The 16,424-nt window shown below is 47.3% G+C and overlaps 1 protein-coding gene across 1 annotated transcript in view; it reads left to right on the top strand.

Moving 5' to 3' along the window:
• Positions 1-14,353, top strand: part of mast2 (microtubule associated serine/threonine kinase 2) — a 106,492-nt gene extending 92,139 nt beyond the window's left edge. Inside the window, exons 12-31 of the mRNA XM_020609076.1 lie at positions 1,679-1,811; positions 1,988-2,055; positions 2,299-2,402; positions 2,634-2,842; positions 2,926-3,064; positions 3,173-3,305; positions 3,704-3,869; positions 5,583-5,684; positions 5,935-6,057; positions 6,158-6,267; positions 6,676-6,830; positions 7,052-7,188; positions 7,625-7,798; positions 8,057-8,317; positions 8,495-8,721; positions 9,145-9,267; positions 9,758-9,894; positions 9,985-10,172; positions 10,314-10,867; positions 11,357-14,353. Coding sequence (XP_020464732.1) covers positions 1,679-1,811; positions 1,988-2,055; positions 2,299-2,402; positions 2,634-2,842; positions 2,926-3,064; positions 3,173-3,305; positions 3,704-3,869; positions 5,583-5,684; positions 5,935-6,057; positions 6,158-6,267; positions 6,676-6,830; positions 7,052-7,188; positions 7,625-7,798; positions 8,057-8,317; positions 8,495-8,721; positions 9,145-9,267; positions 9,758-9,894; positions 9,985-10,172; positions 10,314-10,867; positions 11,357-12,892 — 4,779 coding nt within the window. The 3' untranslated portion in view covers positions 12,893-14,353. The remainder of the gene's footprint in view (positions 1-1,678; positions 1,812-1,987; positions 2,056-2,298; positions 2,403-2,633; positions 2,843-2,925; positions 3,065-3,172; positions 3,306-3,703; positions 3,870-5,582; positions 5,685-5,934; positions 6,058-6,157; positions 6,268-6,675; positions 6,831-7,051; positions 7,189-7,624; positions 7,799-8,056; positions 8,318-8,494; positions 8,722-9,144; positions 9,268-9,757; positions 9,895-9,984; positions 10,173-10,313; positions 10,868-11,356) is intronic.
• The last annotated feature ends 2,071 nt before the right edge of the window (positions 14,354-16,424 follow it).

Genomic DNA, 16,424 nt, shown 5'->3' with positions numbered 1-16,424 from the left:
GAGGAGCTGGAGGAAGTGTCTGGAGAGAAGGAAGTCTGGGCATCTTTGCTTAGACTGCTGCCCCCGTGACCCGGTCCCGGATAAGCGGAGGAAAATGGATGGATGGATGGATGGTGTGATAGAGCTGTCTTCCTGGCTGGGACTCTTACAAAAGAGATTTTTATTCTTAGTGAGGTTTTTCTTATAAGATAAAGATTAAAGTAAAGTAACTGTACTTAAGCACTGTTTAGAAGCACTTATACTGTACACTCACAGGCCACTTTATTAGGTACAACTGTATGCACTTCAATGCCACACTTCCACCTTAACATCTGTGTGCATGACACTTAAAATGTTTCCGTTTTTGGTGAAATTGTCATAAATGTATAAATTTAATTATATGTTTACTATTAAGATCATAGTCAAAGGTGGTTTTGTCCTGCACAACATTATATTCAGAGGTGTCCCCGCCACCTGAGGTATCATCCTCACCATCAGCTCCCCTTCACATGCGCACTTCTTCCAAACACAGCGTCATCAGTTCAAGTGGGAATGGGCCGAACAGGTGAAGCCAACCGTGTGTGAGCCCAGAAATGAGCCAGGGTAGGAGAAAGTGAAGAAGGGAGACCAGATGAAGACAGATGGGTAACTGCAGGGGTGGTGGGGAGGGAGGAGAGGAGGGGAGGCCGCCCTGGTGCTCACATCATTAGCTTTGACTAATCACATGCGGCAGAAGCTGTGACACCGATCAGGATGAGTTTTCACAAATGGAAGCAAACAGATAGAAGAGGGGGCAGGGATGGGGTATACATGTATACTGTATGTGCTGTGTGTGCAGAAGTGGGAGTGCAACAGTGATGGCCTCTATGTCAGGGAACACAGGAGTAATATTAGGGTGTGCAACAAAAACAGCCTCCATCTTTACACCACAGCTCCACAGCCCTTCTGTTGTTGTTTCAGGTTCTCTACACTGTGTGGTCAGTGCACGTCCACTAAATGACCCCCCTCAAGATGTGTTAGCATCTAAAGCTAAAGCTGTTTTGGTAGCATTAGCCACCTAGCATGGTCATGATTTTACCTTTGTGCTGAATTAATAGGAGTTTAATTTGGGAGTAACTGGAGCTTTGTGTAACGTCAGTGCTTTGTGTCACATCAGCGGTAATCACGGCGTTCTACTGAACTGACACGTTGACTGTTAGCCAGATAACGCTAGCTTCAGACTGGAGGCTGCATTTTGGACAGTTTGTCCCAAACTGGTATCTGTAGCTTCAGGAAATAGGACGGGAGGGGCAGAGAGAGCGGTTTATGGTGTCAGTTTGTCCTGAGTTTCACTAAACTAGACTAGAAGTTGAAATCTGGTTAATAATCTATGATGTCACAGTTTTGATCTGCAATCGAATAATAATGTGTCAGTTTCTTTATGCCATGTTTCACAATGTGAAACACAGTCATGACCTATGAGACAGAACAACCTTTAGTTTTATTTTAAGAGCATAAACAACCTTGGAACAGGAATCTTGCAGTAAAACTACATAACACAATCAACGTTCATACGTGATATGTACATAACAATGTTTCTTTGTAAAGATTTCTCAGTGTTTGTCTAATTTAGTTCTTACTGTCAGATCTACAGCTGTTTCTTTTTTCTGTCTCCTTGCTTCTTCTCCTCACCTCTGTCCCCGTCCTCCCGCCCCTGCAGGAGTTTGATCCTGAGGAGTTCTACCACCTGTTGGAAGCGGCAGAGGGCCATGCCAAGGAGGGCCAGGGCATCAAGTCTGACATCCCCAGATACATCATCAGCCAGCTGGGCCTCACCAGGGACCCCCTGGAGGGTACACCATCTCAGAATCAACATTTTTATTTATTTTCCTCTAAGTGTAGTGAGAGGGGATCAGAGCAGGTGTCATGTGTGGTTGAGCCTAACGTAGCACATTCAGGACGTTTCTCTTTGTTACTCGAGTTTCCTGTTCTGGTTCAGTTCGCTTACTAATCCTCTGTCTTTTCATAGAAATGGCGCAGCTGAGCAGCTATGACAGTGGGAACCCGGAAACCCCAGAGACTGACGAGTCAGTGGATGTGAGTGCAGAACCACCATCAACATCTGTGTAGAAAACACAATCTGCTTAAAGGACTGGCAGCTAAGAATTTATCTGAAATAGCTTATCAGTTAGTGTTCCCAAAAAAGTCACCCAGGACTTTTTTTTTGAAAAGTTGACTAAACAAATATGCTGTTCCCTCCTGATAGATGAGAGTAGCTTTCACACATTTTGTTTCTGTGCTGGATGCAAACATTTCTTCTTTGTGTTGCGTGTCTGCCAGAGTCGTGGAACCACTGTGCCAGCAGCGCCACCACAGGCTAAAACCAAAACTCCTCGAGAAGAGGACTTTGAAAACATCAAGCTCATCAGTAACGGCGCCTACGGGTACAGCAACATGTCATTTATCCTGTTATTCTCATTTTAATACATGCCAGCTTCATTTCCAACCAGTGATTTTAACTTAAATGTTCTTAATGTTCTGTGTAAGATGGCGGCACAGAGGCGCAGTGGCTAAGTGCTTTCCCTGGTGTATCATTCATTCATTCTGATGGAGAATATACGTATTCCTACTGAAGCATACGGTTTAAACATCCCCTGGCTTCTTGTTTGGTGCAGTGCTGTGTTCCTGGTGCGTCACAAGGAGACCCGGCAGCGTTTCGCCATGAAGAAGATCAACAAGCAGAACCTGATCCTGAGGAACCAGATCCAGCAGGCCTTCGTGGAGCGAGACATCCTGACGTTCGCTGAGAACCCCTTCGTTGTCTCCATGTTCTGCTCCTTTGAGACTAGGAGGCACCTCTGCATGGTGATGGAGTATGTGGAGGGTAAGGTCATTGTTATCGGAGTTCATTGTTAGTTTTGCCACTAGTACTGTGTTGCCCAAAGTCATCGCCGCCGTCCTCTGTAGGTGGAGACTGTGCCACACTGCTGAAGAATATAGGAGCCCTGCCGGTCGATATGGCCCGTATGTACTTCGCCGAGACCGTCCTTGCATTGGAATATCTTCACAACTATGGCATCGTGCACCGAGACCTCAAACCAGACAAGTAAGACACACACACACTTGTTCTTTGTCATTCTGTTTACATTAAACACACAGCATTAGTCTGTAGATGGTGTCTAAAACTAAGCTTCTTTCATTTTACATCCTGCAGTCTTCTCATCACATCGATGGGACACATCAAGTTGACAGACTTCGGTCTTTCCAAGATCGGTTTGATGAGCTTGACCACAAACCTGTATGAAGGACACATAGAGAAGGACACCAGAGAGTTCCTGGATAAACAGGTGCCAGCTCACTTCTTCACCTTCTAGAAAGCCTTTTCTGTTTTGCTGTTGTTTTTCTGGCCCAACATCATCAATTCAACTGCTTTTCCAAATCATTGTGCTAATTTTTTATTTTGCAATAAAGTGTGACAAGTTTGCAGCTGTTGAAAGAAGTGACTGATGATTATAAAATGCCCATAGGTGTTTTTTGTAGCTGCTAGTCACATACTGTTAGCAGTTAAATGGAACTTTACCAGATGTTGCGACTGATAAAATCAACAAATCAAACAAACATTTTTTTTAGGACAACAAATTCTTTGTTGGAGTTTCACAAGACCTTGTAAATACTGTGTGGGCTGGTTAAGTTGCCATGTTTCCCATGTGTTTAGCTGCTTTTCTCTGTGCTGATGCTTCTTCAGGTGTGTGGCACTCCAGAGTACATCGCCCCAGAGGTGATTCTCCGTCAAGGCTATGGGAAGCCGGTGGACTGGTGGGCGATGGGAGTCATCCTGTACGAGTTTCTGGTGGGCTGCGCTCCCTTCTTCGGAGACACACCAGAGGAACTGTTTGGGCAGGTCATCAGTGGTGAGTAGATCATCTGACGTACTGCTCCTAAAAGCAGCTTACAGTGATTTGTTTCTTATAACTTTGGTCATCAGAGACACTTTCCAGCCCAGTCACATCGGTGTTTATTGTATAACAACACAGCATTGTGTCCCCAAAGTGCTGCCGTGCACTCTCATTATCCTGTGTTATAAAACCACTCTCTAAAACGTTTGTTGTGGCTGTAACTTTTGATGCATTTTGTGAATAGCTAGCAGTGTGCGGCTAGTTAGTATGTTAGCAGCTGACTACCCATTCCCATGCATAGACACTTTTGTTATGAAGATGCAGCAGTGAATTTCATTTTGCCAGTGACGGGTTTTAATCTCCACAGTCTCCCCCCCACCAATGTCTATTTAAACTTTTAATGTCCTTTGTTTTCTCAGTTGCAAAGCTGTTATGACTGCATCTCTCCAGCGAAGCCAGTAAACATTTATCAAAACAGACACGAGTGACGGACAGAAAGACTCTGTGCCAAAGTTGGCCAGAAAATGTTTTCTTACAATATGGATAAAACACTTAAAATGGATGTTGTCCAGTTCCCATTTTCCCATAAAGGTGTTGTTATGTCCACATTTTATTGTGAATATTAGATGTCAGGGCCCCAGGAGTGAGAACAGCAGACCTGAGCAAATCATAAGTCATGGACAGCGGAGAAGCACAGGCTCGACTTAGATGGCATAAAATCAATTGTGATTTCTCCTCTGCTCTTATTCCTCCTTTGAATTCCCTTTATGAAAGGAAAAGTCAATGATCGTAAACCTGTATTGATCTCTGTGTGTGTCTTTTATTGATGCAGTGTGGTACAAACGAGGGCCTCTCTGTGCCTGGACTGTCTGTCTGCGGGGGGTTTGTCAGGAAGGTTCATCACGTAGAGTCGTGAATTTCAAACTCTTAAAGTCGAAAACTCGGCAGGAACAAATTCACTCAGGTTAATTTAGACAACATGTTGCTGAGAAGATGGTCATGGGATTAGCGTGATATAACTGAAACAAACATTAATTTTCACATCCAGGGTCGTATTTCTGATGTTTTGTCCTCTTCAATCAGTGACATTGTAACACAATCAGGCCAGATGGAACAAACCCCACAATAGATAGAAGTATTTGGAACAATAAACAGATGTTGAAAGGTAAAATGCATTCCCCAGACGACTTACATTAAACATCTGTCACAGACGTTCTGCTCTGACTTTGACCTACTGTACTTACAGTACTTATGGTCACACAGTTTGGTTGTGCGGTGAGGGAATTACTGCCATTTGATGTGCAGTGTCTTTAAGTTTCATCTTCAGATAAGGAGGTTAGGTGATCTGAACATTCTGTTGACTTTTCTGTGTAAATGAGACTTAAGTCACAATGAAGCAGAATTGTCCTTAAAATCCTACTAAGTTGTAAGTAACAGGGACACATTCAAGACTGATTTATGAGAAATGTAACTGTGTTAAATCATCACGTTTTGTCTCTCAGGTCCTGTTTCGTTGGGCTCTGTGTGAGTGTTATAAATTATGTGTGTGACATTGTAATCATATATTAGATAGAAAGGTCTGGGAGGAGGAGGAAACCAACTGGGATTTTGTCAGCCCTACTTGGTCCCGGTGTCTCATTTCCTCTGTTTTTTACTAATAAAAGCAGCTGCAGTATCTGGGCTCACACCACAGATCTGTGTTTGTACTCTGTCTGTGCGCTGCATTAGATGAGATCATCTGGCCGGAGGGTGATGAAGCTCTACCTCAGGAGGCTCAGGACCTCATCGCCCAACTGCTGAGACAAAACCCTCTGGAGAGGCTCGGCACAGGTAACACACACACATTTGAAGAACTAGAAAATTATGAAACTAAAAATTATGGAAAGGTGTTTCAAGGAGCCTCGTTGTTCCCCCTCTGTAGATGCCCTTGTGTGTTAGGTTTGTTTTTCTTCTTTGGGCTCAGTCAGCACTCTGTTGGAATGGGTTCCTCAAAATCCAGGTGTTTGGCCCAAGCTGGTCTCCAGTTATCTGTTCTCATCCGTCTCACTGCGCTCCTTCAAGTCTCTGTTCGTGTCCACAGGAAGCGCCTTTGAGGTGAAGCAGCACCCGTTCTTCACCGAGCTGGACTGGAACAGCCTGCTAAGGCAGAAAGCTGAGTTCATCCCCCAGCTGGAGTCTGAGGACGACACCAGCTACTTCGACAGTACGTCTCTGTCTGGCTGATAGCTGGCTGGTGTTAGCGGTCTGAACATCAGTACTCAGACTGTAATCGACATCTAACCTGACCACTTGCTGTCTCGTAGCTCGCTCTGATCGGTACCACCACGTGGACTCAGAAGAGGAGGACGACACGAATGATGATGAACACGTGGAGATTCGACAGTTTTCCTCCTGCTCACCTCGCTTCAGCAAGGTACAAAGTAATATCTGTCTGTAAATTCTGTTTACGGCCTGTTAAACTCTCCTGAAACAACAAAAGACATTTTAGACTGTTTGTCAAGGAAGAGACCAAGGATTTCGTCATGTAGGACATTGTTGATATCGCTTCACTGGTTCCTCATGCACTTGGTTCAATTCAGCAAATCCAGCACATTATCCCATGATGCCAGACAACAAAAATACCACCATAAACAGCCTTGATAGAGCTGTCTTTTGCATTAAATTTTAAAATTAAATAGACTAAGGGAAAAAGGTTTGAAATACATTATTAGATCTACAGTATAATATAATGCAATTTTTTTCTAAAATCCAACTGCAGCTCTGTTTGTGTACTTCCAAATGTGAACTGTGTCAGCTGAGCTCTGATGCGTGTTATTTGCAGGTGTACAGCAGCATGGAGCGTCTGTCCCTGCATGAGGAGAAGAGGACGCCTCCACCCACCAAACGCAGCCTCAGCGAGGAAGGAGGAGATCGCATTGACAGCCTGAGTGGACTCAAGTCCAGGGATCGATCCTGGCTGGTGGGATCTCCAGAGATGTGAGTTCCTCTAAACAGGCCCAGTCATTCACAGTCATTTTCTATCTTCAAAAATAGTTTGCATTATTTTTAGTTCTAGAGAACTTTGTGCATTTAGCGTGATATTTTCTGTGGGTATTTATTAATTCAAATAGGAACCCACCTGGAATGTGAGTGTCTTGACTTGCTGTCTCCTTTATTTTTGCGACATGTCTGATCTTTGCCCACCTTCCCCTCTCCAGACTGCGGAAGCGTCTGTCAGTCTCTGAGTCGTCCCACACTGAGAGCGACTCCAGCCCCCCTCTGACAGTGCGGAGACGCTGCTGCTCCGCCATCATTGAGATGCCGCGCTTTGCCATCTCCTCCGAGGAGGAAGGAGGTAAAAAAACACAGGAGGAATGTATCGCTGGCCGGTGGCCGTTCACTGTCAGGAGAAGCAGCACTTCACATCAGCCCTGAAGGAGTGAGCATAGCAAAGAAAGTTGCTGAGGCTCTGGAAAGAAATAAAATCTGACATGATACAACTCTGGTTGGTTTGTGGAAGCTGTTTACGGCAGCACAGTGTGTACACATCCAGGTTAGCATTGCTACTAATGCAGACAATCGGTCAAATTATCTGCAATCAAGAAAACCTCGCTTTTGAAACAGGGTCATAAATTGCTGTAACCGTGAACTTAATTGGGGACGTGGGTTGTCACACTGGTGAGTAGGCAGCTGCTGCTTGGGGAACCCCTCGAAGTACAAGCAGTAACTGTATACAAGCTGTAACTCCAGCTCCTAACTCAGCCTGTTCTTTGTCTGTCTTTCCGGTGCAGCTGTAAGTCGTAAGAGTCCCAGCCTGCTGGGTCCGAGTGCAGTGAGGGGTCCACGGAGTGACGAGCTCCCCCTTGCCATCCCAGAGATCCCAGTGGAGAGAGAGCTGAAGCTGGACGAGTCTCCCACCACCCCGAGCTCCACTTCCAGCCCACTGAGCAAGGCCACACTCACACGTCAGTACAAACGAAATCTGATCCATAAATGCAAAGAAAAGACCAGTTTTACATGAACCCAACTTTCTTCTGGTCAAAGTTACTGCAGAGAGAAATCACTGTCAAACTTCCTGCATGATTTCTCCAGAATCCCCCTTAACTTTCTTTACCTTTACACCACTGATATCAGTAGAAACCTTGTTTCCCTGAATTTTGTCATGCACACTGGAAAGGTTTTTTCCGACCGTCTCCCTGACATTAATTCCTCTGTCAATGCAGCGGGCAGCTCAGGCGACATCTGTGAACGTGTTAACGGTGGTAACGGCAGCAATGGTGGCACCAGTGGAGCTGCTAAAGGTGCATCAGACAGCGACTCTCCATCGACTCCGAAGGCCATCAGTGACCTGGCGGCTCGCCGGGCGCGGCACCGGCTGCTCTCAGGGGACACAGACAAACACACGGCAACAGTGAGCTCCAGGCCACTTAACAAGGTCATCAAGTCGGCCTCCGCCACCACGCTGTCACTGATGATCCCCGCAGGTCAGTGCATCTGTCTGTTGAACACCCGGATGTAATCAATTGGAGTTTCTGTCACGTTTCACATATATATTGCTTCTAAGTGTAGTGGATCTTGAACTTTCATGGGAAATAAAGGTAATATTCCTTGATTATTATAAATACTTACTCAGTAAGGCTGTAATATCTGTCCACCCCTAGACCACCATGGAGCCTCCCCACTGGCCAGCCCGATGTCACCCCACTCGCTGTCATCCAACCCGTCGTCACGAGACTCGTCCCCGAGCCGGGACCTGTCGCCAGCCGTCAGCGGCGTCAAACCTGCCATTATCATCCACAGAGCGGGGAAGAAGTACGGCTTCACTCTGAGAGCCATCCGGGTCTACATGGGCGACTCCGACATCTACACTGTGCACCACATGGTCTGGGTGAGCCCGCAGTGCCCATGTTAACACGTTACCTGTTGATGCCTCAACTTCACAAAGATCTTTAAGAGTCAGACGCATCAGTCATTTGTTTCAAACCAGCTTCTCCTGATTGAAATAAAAAAAACTAATCACAAAATCCAAAATGTAGAAGAAAAGTAGCTGACACTGACAATAAACTACTATATTACAGGTATTATTAGCAGGTTAGATTTCTGTACTTTTTTAGACTGACAATCACGTTATAATAGCGTTGGTGTGGTTGCAGTGAACGGGGGTTTTATCGTTGACAGAAGATGGCAGTAAACAACAATAAAACAGGCTTGGTCCAGAGACCTTTTCTACATCTCCCTCCAACACCTTGCCTTTTTTCTATCTCCTCATGTTGCTTCTGCTCCTTCCTCTGTCCTCCTCTGCCTCTCTCAGCATGTGGAGGAGGGCGGTCCGGCCCATGAGGCGGGGCTGAGGGAGGGCGACCTGATCACCCATGTCAACGGAGAGCCGGTGCACGGTCTGGTTCACACTGAGGTGGTGGAGCTCATTCTGAAGGTACAAACATAAAGTTGGCTCAACTCCGCTTTTTCCCTCCAGTAAAATCACGTCTTGAAGGCACAGTACTGATAACAGCCAGAGTGCACGCCACGGGCACTTTTTTATCTTGTTTGTTTACTTTAAGTGTTCTCCTTTTTTGCTTTATGCTTTTTAATTTAATAAAACATTCGTTTGACCTAAATGATGACTTCTTAAAGAACATGAAGTCAAACTGCAAATATCTTTCCAATAAAATAAGATTGTGGACTCACACGTGCACAAAAGAGGCTATTTTTGCTGTATTTTAGTTTTGAAAATGAATATGAATTCATGCTAAATAGAACCATCCAGACACCAGATGTCTGTTGGTAACATACATAATGTCACAATCGGTTTCCACTCACCTGCCCAGGTTGTGACATAAAATACTTGTAACATAAAAATGTAACTTCCAAATTTACACCAGTATCTGAGTAAAGTGACATAAACACTGTGTGTGTTCTCGTAGGGCGGCGCCAAGGTGTCCATCTCTGCCACCCCGTTTGAGAACACGTCCATCAAAGTCGGCCCTGCCCGAAAGACGAGCCAAAAATCCAAGATGGCGAGACGCAACAAGAAGACCAAGAACAAGGAGGGACAGGACAGGTGGGACACACACAGACATACACACACACCTGGGGCATACCAGACATCACGTGAGGTTGCTTAGAGCTGTTTCCTCTGTGTCCGTTGCAGTAAGAAGAAGACGTCTCTGTTCAGGAAGATCACCAAGCAGGCGTCTCTTCTCCACACCAGCCGTAGTCTGTCCTCCTTAAACCGCTCCCTGTCCTCTGGCGAGAGCGGCCCCGGCTCTCCGACACACAACCTGTCGCCACGGAGCCCGACCCAGGGCTACAGGTCCATACCAGACTCCGTCCACTCAGGTCAGAGACACAGCCCCTCACCAGTTAATGTGTTAATTGTCTTCTAAATCAGTTCAGCTTGAACAGAGCTGTATTTCATGGCATTGTCTCTTAGTACAGCCCTGCTGCATTACTCCACTCCCTCTCTCTCTCCCCCCTCAGTTGGTGGAAACTCTTCTCAGAGCAGCTCCCCCAGTTCCAGTGTCCCAAACTCCCCAGCGAGCTCGGGCCACATCCGGCCCAGCTCCCTCCACGGTCTCGCCCCGAAGCTCCAGCGCCAGTACCGCTCTCCACGCCGAAAGTCTGCCGGCAACATCCCCCTGTCTCCTCTGGCCCGCACACCTTCACCGACCCCTCAGAGCAGCTCCCCACAGCGCTCCCCCTCCCCGCTGTCCAGCCATGCTCTGGGCCAGTCCACCGGGGGCCCATCGTTCCCTGTAAAGCTGCACTCCTCCCCTCCCCTGGTGAGGCAGATATCCAGACCTAAGAGTGCAGAGCCTCCACGCTCTCCACTCCTCAAGAGGGTGCAGTCAGCTGAGAAACTGGCTGCCTCCCTCTCTAACCCCCCCTCATCCCCGTCTGGGGTCGCAGCAGCAGGGGACAAGAAGCTGACGGTGGGAGCAGCTGTAGGGAGTCGTAAACACAGTCTGGACATCTCCCATTCAGAGTTTAAGAAGGAGATTCTGCAGAGGGAGCCGAGCCTGCAGAGCCTCCAGGTAAGAGTTAATCACACTCCAGTGGATTCTAACAGCATAATGATGATGGGGATCGCTGGAAGGAGATTATGGTGCTGTCAGTGAACAATAGTGTGTTTAATAGGACGTCTTATGGAAAGATGTAGCAGTTAGCAATATTATGTACATGCTATTGAAACTGGTTCTCAGACAGGAGAAGTGTGCATGGCTGGAGCACAGATGAGATGTGGAGCTGAATGACTACTCAGGCTTAGTGCTTATCAAAACCACAGCCGAAAAAGTGGAAACCAGATTATCTGCGCTGTGTTCTAGCTACAGATTCCAAAAACCAATTCAATTTGAACCTAACAGTTTAATGTTTTAGTTTTATGTTGATGTTCTGCTGCAGAAACCTTCACCAGAAACATCCACAAACTCATGAAAGCTCCTGTTTTCTATGATTAGCTGTTCCCTTCACTGTGCACGATGTGGGATCAGTGACATTCTGTCGTGTTACTCTGTCTCCTCCAGGAGTCAGCCAGCGAGAGTCTTCTGTCCTCAGCAGGACGTGGTGTGGAGAAGGGCAGCCTGCAGAAACACTCCTCCTCTTCCAGGAAGTTAGGACGCCAGGAAGGGGACGGTGCCCTCAGTGTGGTGTCTGGCTCACTGGGCCTGGCCCCCGGGAAGAGCAAGCTGAAGGACAAACTGTCCGCCATCCGGCAGGACAGAGCAGAGCGGAGGGAGTCACTGCAGAAGCAAGACGCCATCCATGAGGTTGATTCATCTGAGGACGAGACAGACGAGGGCTCAGAGGACAGCCAGGAGGGACGCAGGGGGGCAACATTCACCCCTCCTCCCCTGCTGAGGCCCACCACTGTGAGAACAGGCCCTGGAGGCACTCTGCCATCCCTCTGCCTCTCCCCCTGCACCCCCCATGCCACATTCACCCACACAGGACCCTCACAGGTAGGCAGGCCCACTCCCTCGCCTGCTCCCTCCTCCATTACAGAAACAAAGTCCAGTCAGAGCACCTCCTCTCTGGTCCTAAAGGACAGCAGCTCTGCCTCATCCACTGAAGACGGAGCACAACAAGAGAGGAAGGTTGTGGAGCCAAGTGGTACCAAACCCACTCAGGGCTCCCTTCCCTTCTCCACTCCAGGCAGTGCCTTCATCTCAGTCAGCAAGGACACTTTCCTGAATCCGACTCCTCCACAAGACTCAAAGAGCCAGTCCAGAGCAGAGGACCCTGGAACCACTGCCCCCTCTACAATGAGCACTGCAAGTATTCCTGACTGCACAGCCTCCACGAGTACCGCAGCCTCCCGAATCACCACAAGTACAACAGACTGTCGAACCGCTAACAGCCGAGATGCTCCCTGCACCTCCCGCTACTCTCCTGGCATCCCCAAGGAGAAGAAGGACGCCGATAATCGGAAACTGTGCGCTGCTGCCGCTGCTGCGAGTCTAAGTGGGTCATCCTCGTCCCCTTCAAGCTCCAACTCGGGCGCTAGCTCCCCAGTTCCACCCTCTGACAGTGGGGTTGACAAAGTTATGTCCCAGCTTGCGACAGTAGCTAAGAGCGTTCTGGGTCCTGTCAAACTGAGCGCTCCTGCAGACAAGAGCTCAAAGGACCAGAAACCCTCCAGAGGTGGAACCCCAGAAGTCCCCCACCCTGACCCCCTTTCCTTCCCCTCCAAACAGCTCACAGCCCCTCAGTCACCTCACCTATCTCCAACCAGGCAGAAAACAGAGCGAGCTGCTTCACCGACCACTTCACAGAGGTCGGCCAAATCCTCCTCCCAGAAAGACTGCGCAACCCTGGCAACACCATCCTGCAAGGACGTCACAGCAGGGGCCACATCAGGGTCTGTAAGTAGGGAGAGCACTGCCACCTCTGCATCTGCACAGCGGCCGGGTGCAGCAGCTCAGGTCACCCCCAACACAAGCCTCCCTGTCTCTGCAGCAACTGAGCCACAGCGCAAGGCGTCCGAATCCCAGACAGCAACTATGGCCAGCGGCACATCCGCCTCCTCACAACCAGAAAAAGCAACCGGCAAGAAGACGTAGCAGCAAAACAAAATGTACAGCTCACACCGCTCAGTGCTAGCCGGAGGCTGTAAAACTCACACAAACTGCATGTTTGGGAGAACACAACATATTACTAACTAATCTGAAAGTATGACTTTCAAAGGAAGGTGCAGACAGAGAGCTAACAGCAGCACACACAGATGTGCTGGTCTCAGCTCTGTGCCAGCTGTTCTGTGCTTTTTATGTTTGTGAGAGTTAATTTGGTGTCCTGCCGCTTTGGTTCATGCTTTCAGACTAAATTCCACGAGGGGTTTCGTTCGTTACCCTTCTGCAGACATGTCTGGGGCTAGAAATAAAGAGCTCGCTGGTCCATGCACAGGCAAGTTAAAGTGTAGGCACATTTACACACACCACGCATGTTCCTCAAACAGATCAGAACATACCTTGCTGAACAGGCTCTCGTCCTAGAACAACTGCTAACCATCCCTCACTGGAAAAGGATTGCATCTCTGCAGTGAAGTGCAGCTTAAATTCATCAGTCTGTGTAAAAGCATTAGAGTGTTTTTAACAGGAGGGACTCTGCAGTGTCTCTGTACACTCAGCACCCAGCTAATAAGACCAAATTTAATTCTCCCTTTTGCTGTAGCCCCTGCTGAGTTGACACTGCAGCTCTGCAGCTGAGGAGATGTATTCCCCGAGCACTGACTGCAGGAGTGGTTCTGCAGACATTCAGAGAGATTTGAATTTCACTGTTGGATCAGGGTTTATGTGCATTTATCAAAGGACAGAGCTATGGAAGCTGCCTAAAACTCAATCAGTGAGCTCAAAGTTTTAGTTCTAATATTTGAAAAGCACTGACTTCCTGAAAAGTACAAGCACTTACATCCAGTCCGCCATGTGTTTGTTAGCTAAGATGCCAGATCAGGTCAGGTTTCAGTTGTTGGCTCCATTTAGCCCCAGTTTCAAGTTTGCTAACACATCTTTATTTATTTCTACTTGCAGTTTTTATCAGCAGAGAATGATGCTAACTGTCACTTTCACCAGCCCATAAGATGGTGATGCCTGATTTTACAGTGTGGCTGCTGCAGCTACTGCGTTTTCTGCAAATGCTCTAAAAGTATCTAAAAGTAAATGTTTATTAAAGGGTTAAACAAAGGGACTTATTACTGGATCCAGTAAAGTCCTGTCAAATCCCAGCCCTAGCATGTTAGCATGAGCACAACTAGCTAGGCACGTTGGACATGTTTTAACTCCGGCCCTGAGATTGCCATGCTGCTCACCACTGTTTGGGTTCAGCCACCTGCACAGACCCCCACCCTGAGCTTCAGCTGCAGACCCAGACTGACTGTGGCTCTGTTGGACCACCACCTTTTTATTTCTAGTCCGCTCGGCCTCTAAAGGCTCCACTTGTTTGTTTGGTATCTGGACTGACTCACTGTGCTTTTTGCCTCTAATCCACTTTGTGTGTGTGTGTGTGTGTGTGTGTGTGTGTGTGTGTGTGTGTGTGTGTGTGTGTGTATATTTTTTTTTTGTGTGTGTATATATGTGTGTGTGTGTGTGTGTGTATATATGTGTGTGTGTGTGTGTGTGTATATATGTGTGTGTGTGTGTGTGTGTGTATATATTTGTATATTAATATATATATATATTCATTTAACATTCTGTTGTGCATCGGATTTATACCCCGAGTGTGTTTGTGTGTGTGTTTTATGTTTACCTTAGGCCAGGACACCTGTGTGTGTGCCGAGCTCTCTGGGTCTGTGTCAGGCATCAGGCTTTGCACAAAACTTTATCTCATTTGTCTAAGAAAAAACAAAATGGAGATCTGTTCGGGATGTTTGACCACTTCCTCAAGTGTTAGACTCTTGCTTCTGGAGGTAAGAACAAAAATCCAGTCAGCCTGTTCAGTCAGCCTTTTCTTTGGATATTCCACATGTAATTTCCTCTGTGCCGTCATGATGACGTCCTCGATTCTCCCTGCATGTTTTAGAAAGAGTTTTTTTCAAATTCAGTTTGCAGAAAGTCACCTGTGAAACCCGGGCCCGACCCACTTGTGAGATAAATGTTTCCTGCTGTTTCCAAGCCGCTCTTCTTGTGAAGCTGAACTGAACCTCCCTCAGTGTCTTGTCTTTGCAGAGCTTGTCTCTGTTAATGGATGCTGTTCAGCCGACTGCAACGATCCCTGTATCATGTTTACATGTTTGTTTCTTTGTTTTGTTTTTGTGAGTGAATTTTGCAGCGGTCGAACTCCCTCTGACAGGCTAAGACAATTACCACCATGGTCAGGTGACTCCTGGTCAGAATGTGGTGTGCTATGTGGTCATGTGGGCCACAGAGGAAGAGTTAGCACAAATGTGTCAGAGTCGTCATCACATGTGTGAACGGGTGTGTCTGCGGAGTCGGGGCTCGTGCACAGAGCAACTCCAAGGATAGAGCTGCAGTCAGCTGCGGCCAATTACACGGTCAGGAAGTTAAGGAACTCCTGAGTTAAAAGCGCTTCTCTCTTTGGTGGCGTTTAACCAGCTGCACTCGCTGTTATTCATACACACAAGCCAAAGGTCTCGTCTGTGGTATCACCAGATACAGACGAGGTCAAGGTGGAATGGAAGACATCAGTCTGCAGGTCAGATTTGAGAGCAAGCACGGACACATTCCTAAGTCCTTAGAATTGTGAGCATATTTAACAGTCTGAGGCCAGAAGCCACGTTTTGCCTGTAGGCTGAAGTGAGCAGTTTAAAGGCCAGTTTAAAGTTTAAAAATCTTAGATTTGTTCATCTTGGAGGTTAAGAAATCTCTTTAGATTGGCTGAGGAGCTCCACTTCCTTCAGTTCAGAGTCGAGAACTCTCCTCAGCTTTAAAAGACAAACTGTAGGAAGATCTTGTGACTTGCAGATGAAATCAGAATCTTGTGCTTTAAGCTTGAAGTAAACCTAGAGCAGTATTATCACAGTGTCTGTTTCACTGTGTGTGTTGGTTAGATATGTTATAGGTCCTGCAGAAACTGTCTGCACAGACGTATCCAAAAGTCAGATAGTTTCATCTGGGCATCAGAAACCCACAAAATGCTGTCTGTGTCCTGTTTCAGTCCCTGTGTCCTCTCAAATCTTGACTAACGGGTTAAAGATTAACTAAGACAGGTTCATTAAATCTTGCCGTTTGGTCCTTGCTCAGTAGATTTGTCACTGCGAATTTTCCATATCAGTGCAAGAAGCACCAGAGTTTTGACGTTCTGTGTGTAATTAGACCCGGAGTGTTTTAACCGTGCACCGTCCAGCCCATCTGCTCTCAGCTGCTCGTCCTATTAATACCACATGAACAGCTGCCTCACACACTCACACACTCATACAGATCAATACTCGCACCATCAAAGCTACTGTAGTGGTGCCAGTTTCCCCGTCTCCACTGACTGCAGACACACACACGACACCTCCTCCTGGGTAAAGATGGCGGTGCAGCCATCTGCTGGAGACCGGGGCATGTGTCAGTTTCTCGGGTGAAGTCATTCATCTTGAGCCCCGAGCCTGTTTACCACGCCACACGGGGTCAAGGTGCCCCCCTCAGGCCCTCCTGT

Source organism: Monopterus albus, unplaced genomic scaffold (assembly GCF_001952655.1).
Source record: "Monopterus albus unplaced genomic scaffold, M_albus_1.0 scaffold98.1, whole genome shotgun sequence".
Taxonomy (NCBI): Eukaryota; Metazoa; Chordata; class Actinopteri; order Synbranchiformes; family Synbranchidae; genus Monopterus; species Monopterus albus.
This window is presented reverse-complemented; position numbering and strand designations above follow the sequence as displayed.